We start from the raw sequence: 9698 nt of genomic DNA, 5'->3' as shown, positions 1-9698 counted from the left end.
TATTCAAAAGTATTATTTTTCTGTCAATCACGTAGCATGGCTGGTCATGTGATGCAAACATGGTGGAGCCCATGAGGGGGCGACCCGCTCCATGTACAATAAAACAACTTTTTTCCTGGAATCTAGAAGACTTATTTGATTGCCTTACAGTGACTCATGTCTTTGTGTGTAAAACTTCAGGGAAAAATAAGTTTTAATACAACTCAAATAATAGGCCTACACAATTTGTTTTTCTTTTTTATATAGCCTACTGTAGCTATATAACCCCATATATTATTTACGTCATACCTCTCCTGTCTGCTATGTGGTTATTGGATGCGTCAATTGAACTTATACAACTTTTTAGACAAAAAAAAAAAAAAAAAATACATGATTCTGACTCTGAAGTGCGAGTATACCGGTTTACATCTAGCAGTGCATCACAAGAACCATGGTGTTGCCTGATTATGTTGATGAGAACAGAAGAACACGCTGGTGGTCTTCTGTTGTCATGAGAAGATCTGCATTCACGCTTAGTGTGGACTATGGAAGAGGAGAGGGGGCTGGACAGGGAGGGTGAGAATGAGAGCCTATCTTCCCCAGTGCACTTTGCAGTGAGTCTGGAAAGGGAGGGGGAAGGAGGGGGCAGCGTTCGCTGCTGGATCGCTTATATGAAATCTCAAAGTCCGCCTTTTGCCCGTGCGCTCTCCCCTCTCCGCGGACCTGCCATGGATGTTACTCCTGGATGTGCATTCTTCATTATTTTCCTTCACTTTCAGCACGCGGATACTCTTTACATCGCCAACAGTATGGGTAGGTGCAGATGTTTGTATTATCAATACAGATCACGGTTACTTTATGCAGGAGATACGGATCCGTTCAGATGTCCAGCGTTATGAAGCAGCAACTCAGTGTTTCATCAACTTGCACTTTTATAGAGATGAATGAGTTATAATAGTAAACGATTTTTACTGGCTGCGACGTTTTCATTTGAGAGTGTCTGGAAGTTTTCATGGCATTTATACTGAAAGATCTCTAACTTTTGTAACAATATAAAGAATGTCATTATACTGTAGCCTATATACATTTTATTATATTTACACTTATCGTGTTGAATGTGTGACTTAGTGGAAGCGCAAAAATCCATGCGGCATGTCAATAATGTAAAACAGCTGATGGATCTAGTGTCTCCTGCTTGAAATAACTGCAAAATGCCGACATCAATGTCAAGATGAGTACTACACAGAAGAGTAAATTATAGTACAGAAGCACCATGCACATTATTTTACTGTCAAATTAGATAAGAAAACCATGTCATAGTGTGACTATGTTGTAAGCTGCTCTTTCCTGATCAAGTGAAGGACACTTATGCATAGGATAAACAGAGCACCCAAATGCGTTGCTTCTGACAGGAAGATGACAGGAATGCATGTGACTGTAATGTTTGGGAGAATAGGGTAAGGTGTGTCGCCCCCTTAATCTAAAAAAAGCACAATTATTGTCCTGTGACCATATTAGTGGTTATATTCACATTAGAAAGGTGAATTTTTATTTAGCCTATTTATTTATTTATTTTGCATGTCAAAATGAATGTTCTATATGACAGGTGTACTCTTAAGGAAATGTATGCATATCTAAAAAACATACATTTTGGATAATTGCCAATTTAACTTTTGTTATTACTATTATTAGTAATAGTATTTTTGTAAAAAAATAAATAAAATACCCTTGTTTTTTCTGTCCCTATGTTATAGGTTTTAGAAAACATCCTGCAATATAATTAGAAGTATTAGTCTTATGTGACTCATGTATCCTTGTCTAGAGGACAATTTAAGTAAAAGGTGACAAAAGGTACCTCTTCTACTCAGTGCAGTGCTTCCATAGATTTTTCTCACTTTTAATATGAAAAATCTTTACATCTGTATCTTATAAAGATGTTATTTTAAATACTGGCTTGGACAGGGTGTTTGGACAGCTGTACTGTCCGCTTAATGTAAGTCTTGCAGCTGATTTAGAGATTGGTGGAGTTTTGACTGTTGCTGGAAGCTTCTGGTGTGCACTGTGAAATCTATTGACTTTGTGCTTGCATGCGTGTGTGTGCACATTTGAATGTGTGTAACTGTGTGCGTGCCCTTGGCAGATTCCCTGCAGCATGTCCTGAGGGAGTATGGGCTAGTGAGGCCGGTGAGCGTGGATGCAGACGGACGCTTCCTCTCCCACGCCGTCTCTGCCAGCCGGTTGAGTGGGCAGGGATCCCACCGGCGCAGGAGGAGGCAGGCCAACTATCATGGAGAGACCAATGAGGAGACGAACTCAGAACAGGACCACCTGAGGCACAAGGAGACACTCTTTTATAACGTCACTGTTTTCGGACAGGAGTTTCATCTTTGCCTAAGGCTAAATTCCAGGCTTGTGGCCCCTGGAGCCAAAGTGGAGTGGCTTGAGGACGATAACCAAACCCACTCTGAGCCCTTGTTGCCCAGTGACTGTTTATATGTGGGTTATGTTACCAATGTGCAGGATACATCAGTGGCCATAAGCAATTGTGATGGCCTGGTAAGTTATTTACACCCTCATATAAGGCTTAATTGCATGATGTTTATCAAGTGGAATGGGTTAATGACATGATGGTTAATTTTTAAAACATTAAAAATATTAAACACTCACTTAACACCCACACGCGTGTGTGTGTGTGTGTGTGTGTGTGTGTGTGTGTGTATGTATGTATATATATATATATATATATATATATATATATATATATATATATATATATATATATATATATATATGGGAAGCCGTGGCCTAATGGTTAGAGAGTTTGAGTCTCGGGCTGGCGATACCAGGACTTAGGTGCCCTTGAGCAAGTCACCCAACCCCCAACTGCTCCCCGGGCCGCTGCAGCATAAATGGCTGCCCACTGCTCTGGGTGTGTGTTCATGATGTGTGTCTGTTCACTGCTGTGTGTGTGCACTTTTGATGGGTTAAATGCAGAGCATGAATTCTGAGTATGGGTCACCATACTTGGCTGTATGTTACTTCACTTTTTTTAAATATATATATATATCTACATACAGTACAGACCAAAAGTTTGGACACACCTTCTCATTCAAAGAGTTTTCTTTATTTTCATGACTATGAAAATTGTAGATTCACACTGAAGGCATCAAAACTATGAATTAACACATGTGGAATTATATATGGAATTATATACATAACAAAAAAGTGTGAAACAACTGATAATATGTCATATTCCAGGTTCTTCAAAGTAGCCACCTTTTGCTTTGATCACTGCTTTGCACACTCTTGGCATTCTCTTGATGAGCTTCAAGAGGTAGTCACCTGAAATGGTCTTCCAACAGTCTTGAAGGAGTTCCCCGAGAGATGCTTAGCACTTGTTGGCCCTTTTGCCTTCTGTCTGCGGTCCAGCTCACCCGTAAACCATCTCGATCGGGTTCAGGTCCGGTGACTGTGGAGGCCAGGTCATCTGGCGCAGCACCCCATCACTCTCCTTCTTGGTCAAATAACCCTTGATGCTTTCAGTGTGACTCTACAATTTTCATAGTCATGAAAATAAAGAAAACTCTTTGAATGAGAAGGTCTGTCCAAACTTTTGGTCTGTACTGTGTATATTTAATAATATTTAAAATCAGACCTGAAAATATTCATTAAGATTATACTAGCATGTATTCAAGCAAAATGTAACCACATAACATTTTTAGAGTCTATTTCATTGAAAAATTACAGTTTATCGAAACCAATATGAATACATTGAGTACTTCTTAAGGACTTCAAAAATATTCCTTTTTTTATAATGGACATTAATGGCAAATGCTCATGTACAAACAGAGCGCTTTGTTTTAAGTGAAGGCTTCAAGGTAGTAATGATTCAGACCAGTTGAATGCTATCTTACCTGCTGTGTTGAAAAGGTTATTTTGCAACTTGCTATTGGAAGTAAGAACTGCTTTTATATTGGATGTCCGCCAGAGGTCCTTCCTGCCGGGTTTCTGTGCATGCTTGAGCACTGACTAGCATGATTAAGGCTATTGAAAGAAGGCTTCACACTGTGGGTGTTTGCTGTACATTGTATTTATATACCAAATAACACAGAGGGACGATGTAAGTTTGCTACCATTCTCTACCGTCAAACAGTTCTCAAAAAACGCTCTTGAAAATGTTATTTGGCCTTGGCAGTTGTCCATGAATTAGAGATTGGCATAGATATTTTTCATGTCTTTCTATCTTGGATGAAATTGAAATAGTTTTCATGCCCTTTGGGGATTTGACTGTGGTAAAGACGGTTTGAAAAGTGATTCTGTATTCAAGCGTAGTTCAGCTTGGGTTCTTAAACATGACAATGTTACCAATGGTCTCCCGTCTAAAAAAAGGAAAATGACCATCCTTAATTGCTTCACTTCACATAGGGTGACCCAGTGGTCATTTTAAGATTTGGAAGTGTGCTCAATAGTGCCCAATGTTTGACTTCAAAGTGGACTACTACCCATGGACTTTTGTATATCAGTGTGTTACTTGCTGAAATTTACTAGCAATTTCTCAGTGTAAATTGTTTCTGAACACATTTTGTTTTTGTGCACTTTAATTTTATAGACAAAAACATTTCAAAATATCTTATTTTGTGTTCCGGAGAAGAAAGTATGTAATACAGGTTTGGAACCTCATTAGCGTCATTTTTGGGAGGAATATCCCATAAAATATTTTATGTACAGATAATTCTGAAATTAACAAAAAGATGGTATACTGAATGGAATCTGGCTTTCATAATATAGCGAGCAGCTTATTTCTGTTGCGTTTATGCCTCGGCCTCAGTGAGGGATAGACTATCCCTCTGCTGTTTGTACGAGTAACTTTGTAGCGTTCTTCACGCGGAGAGTGTTACATTTCTGCACCTGGAGCACGTGGAGTTTAGAGCGTGTCTGGGCAGCATTGGAAAACACTCTGGAGTGTCCTCACAAGTACAAGCCCCTGCTCCTCCGTCACTGCAAGCTGAGAGGCGGGGTAACAGTAGCCCCGCAGTGAACTCACAGACACGTAGAACACCACGGGAGAGCAGGGCCTGGCTTTTAGTCGATGTAGAGTGGATTTCTGCATTATTCCATTTGACCCACATGGTTGTCACTCCGGAGAGAGAATCTGGAGGGAAACAGTCACCTTTTTAGTTTCCTCATAAAAAAGTAAAAGGAATTTTAATGTTGCATTTTGGGAGAACTTCCCTTCCCTTAAGCTTAATGTAGTCCAAATTCAGCAGATCCACTTCACACCGGTAACTGTTTTACTCATACACTTTTTTGAGCTTTCAGGGGCGATTTCAAAGAAGTTTTGCCAATTTTGCATATGTTATTTCAGCACAAAAACTTTCTGTTGACAAAGCTAAGCATTATTTGGCATGTGGGGTTAACAATGTGCTGTTCTTGCCAGGGAAATGTAGATGGCAAGCAGAATTTTATTAAAAGAAGATATCATTGTGTCCATTTTCCATTGATCACGTCAGCAGTTAAAAAATTGGAGAACAGCTATATAAATAATCAGATGGTATAGTCAAGCATATTTTCATCATATATTTGATTCAGATGTCTGAACAACAAGGTTTTAAGGTTGTACATTTCCAGTAAACTATGTCAGATTGCAGTAGTCTTCTGTATCCTCCACAACCAAGCTGCAGGATGTATTTGTGTAAATTGCATTCAACAGTAAATTGGATCTTAATTGCATAATTTCTTTATCAATTAAGTGTTAAATCTATAGCAGATGCATATAAGTGAAACTAAATTACGCTATCAGTAGGCATCATTCTTTGTTTCGACAGATTGAACAGCCAAGGCACAATATGTTATATTATTACACTCAATGACAAATTCAAAGCATGTGACCTCACAACCTGTCTCGCAAACTGCTTTTGATGCAGACTGCATATTCAATTCCATTCATATTTAATGTCTGAATCCTCCACATGCACAAACACACATGCCTAATTCTTACATAATAAGAGTTTGTGGAAGAACAAGAATTATGTAATTCCAAGAGCTAGAATATATATATTTTTAGATAAAGGAACACTGACCTTTCTTAAATAACAGGTAATCAATTTTATGGATATATATGTCCAAATTCTCCTTTGATTTATATGTGTGGTAGACCTAAGTCAAGAACAAAGGATGACCTTACTTTTGTGCACAGGGCAAAGATTTGGCAGTGGGATTTTTTTTTAAGAACCATCAAATTTTATGTTGAAATTTAAATCATAAATACTTCTTACCAGCCATTAAAATGTTTAGCCTAATTTTCTACTTAAAATATATAATTTTGTCCTCATGATAACAAAATTATTTTACCATGTGCATGTCATTTTGTCACTTGCAGCATCATTATTAAGACTGACAGCATAAATGTATCACTCGGCCTATTGTCAGGAGGGCTCCATCCTGATCCTGTGAATATACATTACTGCTGAATTTAGTCTTAACCACTCTAACACCTACCTAAAATTATTAAGCAAAAACATCAGATGTGTTTGTTTAGAGTTGATTCTCTGCAGGACGTGATCACTTCCTGTGGCAACACCCCTTTTGACATCCTTGAGGGGGAAATTTGCGTGCATTGTAAGCATTTTTCCAATGAAAAAGCTCCGCTCTCATTTGTCTCTTTTTACGAGGAAAGAGGGGCAGCCATCTGCTTCCCGTGGTTCAGGACCCACTGCTGCTGAGTCACGGAGGAGAATGAGCTCATTGTGATCATAGGTGGATCTGGTCGATGAGTTTAGAGAGGGGGTTTCCCTGTTGCACTCGTCAGCTATGGATGCGAAAGAGCTGCAGGAGGACGATGTTATTTCTTTAACACTGTCTCATCCAGAGGCTAGTGCTCTGCTGGGTTCGGCAAGGGCATACACAGCAGGAGGTCAGGCTGTGGCTTCATTGCACACGATGCTATGCTCCAGGCATATCAGGCTGATCTGCTGAAAGACATGGATAAAGGCAAGGGCCTTTCTCTTAATGAGGTAGCTGAGTTGTGCCGCACCACAGATCTCACTCTCCGTGCTACTAAGCCGCCTCTGCCATGGGCAGGTCTAAGGTGGCCATGGTAGTAATGGAGAGACATCTGTGGGTGAACCTGGCAAGTATCGGGAAGAAAGAAATGGGCTTTCTTCTCGATGCTCCGCTTTCACCTTATGAACTTTTCGGTACCTCCGTTGAGACTGTGGTCAAGAGGTTCAGAGAGGCAAAATTATGCTCAGCAGCCTTCAAATCCTTTATTCCAAGAGCCTGAACAACATAGGGGTCCTGATCCGTCTCGGTCTGAGGATCAGAGACGGGCACAGAAGGCTAATGTCATGGCTTGTGCTCCTCCCCCACCTGCGGGTAGGGTTAGGAGGAATCGCAGGTCAAAGGAAGTTAGGCAAGACCTACGGGATGTGATCCAGACAAGGTGTCAGCGCTTTCGTCCAGATCAAAGTAATACTTGAGTATCTACTGCTTCCCTTTGGGAGTTTTACATCTTCCCTTATCTTCCGATTCCTAATTCCCCTACAACCACCAGTCCTCCACCTGACCTAGGTTAGGTGGGAACTTCCTGCATTACAGTCTCCTATGCTTGACCTATGAGGTTTAAAGGCTTTGGAATCACCTCCTGAGAAAAGACGGGGCTCCAGCGCGAGAACCAGGGTGGATGAGTATGATCATCTCTCTCTCTCTCTCTCTCTCTCTCTCTCTTTCTCTGTATATATATATTTATTTTAATATTAATGTGCTGGTGGTTATGTGTTTATAATCCTTCTGTGAGATTTCTTTGCCGTGTTCTTCCGGGACATGTGGGTTTCTGTCCCTTCTAAGGTAGGTCCTCTTTGAGCAACCCTGCCCCTTGATTGGATTCAGAAACCGGGTGCTCGACTTGCAGTGTTTCTTCACTCATCGATATTATGTCCAGCTGGTATGATAGCCCTGGTTCTGGCTTCATGCTTCCTGGATCATGCTGCCAGGTCATAGGCTTCTGCAGGAGCCTTCTTGATGATCAAGCCCTGGCACGACACTCCAAAGATGTTCCTGGATGTCCGGCTAGGTCATCCTGAGGGGCTTCCTGGACACCCAGATATCCCATCTTGCTGAGGCATCGAGTTGGAATTACTCGCAGGTTCACTCGCACTTGAGCAACATGCACACCAATATCCTACGGAGAGATCGAAAATCTAGTTTATTATACAGCAACTATCCGGACCAGCATTGAGATAATAATAATAATAATAATAATAATAATAATAATAATAATAATAATAATAATAAAATTAATTCATTACATTTATATAACACTTTTCTATGCACTCAAAGCGCTTTACATAGTCTGGGGGTATCTCCTCATCCACCACCAGTGTGCAGCAACCACCTGGATGATGCGACACCAGCCATAGTGCACCAGAACGCCCACCACACACCAGCTTACTGGTGGAGAGGAGACAGAGTGATGAAGCCAATCAGCGGATATGGGGATTGTTAGGAGGCCAATAGGTGAATTTACTCTACTTTTTTCAAAAGACATCCTGGGATTTAATGACCACAGAGAGTCAGGACCTCGGTTTAACGTCTAATCCAAATGACGGTGCTTGTTGACAGTATAGTGTCCCCATCACTACACTGGGGTGCTGACCCACACAGACCACAGGGTGAGCACCCCCTGCTGGCCTCACTAGCACCTCTTCCAGCAGCAACCTAGTTTTCTCAGGAGGTCTCCCATCCAGGTACTGACCTGGCTCTGCCCTGCTTAGCTTCAGTGGGAAACCGGTCTTGGGCTCCAGGGTGATATGGCTGCCAACAATGGGCCAAAGCTCTATGGTTTCAAGAATCACCTCCTTCTTACAGAATTTCATCGGCCACTTTAAGGAAGTGTTTGGGCACCCTGTGGGAGACTCTTTGGTCAGCAATCAACTTTTAAACCTGCAACAAGGTAAAAAGACCATTTCTGAATACTCCCTTGAATTTCGAACTCTGGCCGCAGCGAGTGGATGGAATGTGAAAGCTCTTCTAACAGTTTATCAACGAGGACTAAAGCCTGCACTCCGACTGCAACTCGCCATATATGATGACAATCTGGGGTTAGAGAAATTCATGCAACAAGCCCTCCGAGTTCACTTGAGATCCCAGTCCTGTTATCGGGAAGCAGACACCCCAGATACTGCTCCTTGCTGAAACCTACCTGAGAAAACCCCTGAGCCACAGCCGGAAAATGTGCAAGTGGATTACTAACGTCTGTCCCCAGAAGAGGGAAACCGTCAGCGGGAGCTCAGACTAAGCCTATACTGCGGGAGTGGTGAACACTTTATACTGTCACTGTTTCTATTATTTACAGAAAATCAAATAAAACAGGGCCAAAGGGGAAGAGTGTCCAAAAATAACAGGGAATCTGGTGTCCTCGTCGTGCTGCAGGGTTCGTGTGGGTCATGCAGTGTTCATGGAGGAAGGGTCCAGGTAAGGGGCGGAGTCCGGCGGCCGCATCTCTCTCCTTGGCCGCGGCGCTGGTAGGGGATGGACGGCCCGGCATCCTGGCCCGTCGGCCGTGTAAACAGGTGCGGTTCTCCTCTGGATCGCGGGTCCAGCAGGTCACGTCTCTTGTGGTGCGGGAGTCCCTCAACGCACCCTTCCTGGACCTACGAGGACACCTGTGTGCATGCACGGGGAAGAGACCGGTCTCCCGAGGAGAGGCGCGTTGGGCGGCG

At 42.1% G+C, this 9698-nt stretch overlaps 1 protein-coding gene across 1 annotated transcript in view; it reads left to right on the top strand.

The window, feature by feature from the left end:
• The first annotated feature begins 642 nt into the window (after positions 1–642).
• Positions 643–9698, top strand: part of LOC127941719 (A disintegrin and metalloproteinase with thrombospondin motifs 2) — a 76793-nt gene continuing 67737 nt past the window's right edge. The window contains exons 1-2 of the mRNA XM_052537079.1: positions 643–792; positions 2120–2535. Coding sequence (XP_052393039.1) covers positions 651–792; positions 2120–2535 — 558 coding nt within the window. The 5' untranslated portion in view covers positions 643–650. The remainder of the gene's footprint in view (positions 793–2119; positions 2536–9698) is intronic.

The sequence above is a fragment of the Carassius gibelio genome, chromosome A21 (genome assembly GCF_023724105.1).
Source record: "Carassius gibelio isolate Cgi1373 ecotype wild population from Czech Republic chromosome A21, carGib1.2-hapl.c, whole genome shotgun sequence".
NCBI lineage: Eukaryota > Metazoa > Chordata > Actinopteri > Cypriniformes > Cyprinidae > Carassius > Carassius gibelio.
The sequence above is the reverse complement of the archived record's forward strand: the minus strand, read 5'-3'. Positions and strand labels throughout refer to the sequence as shown.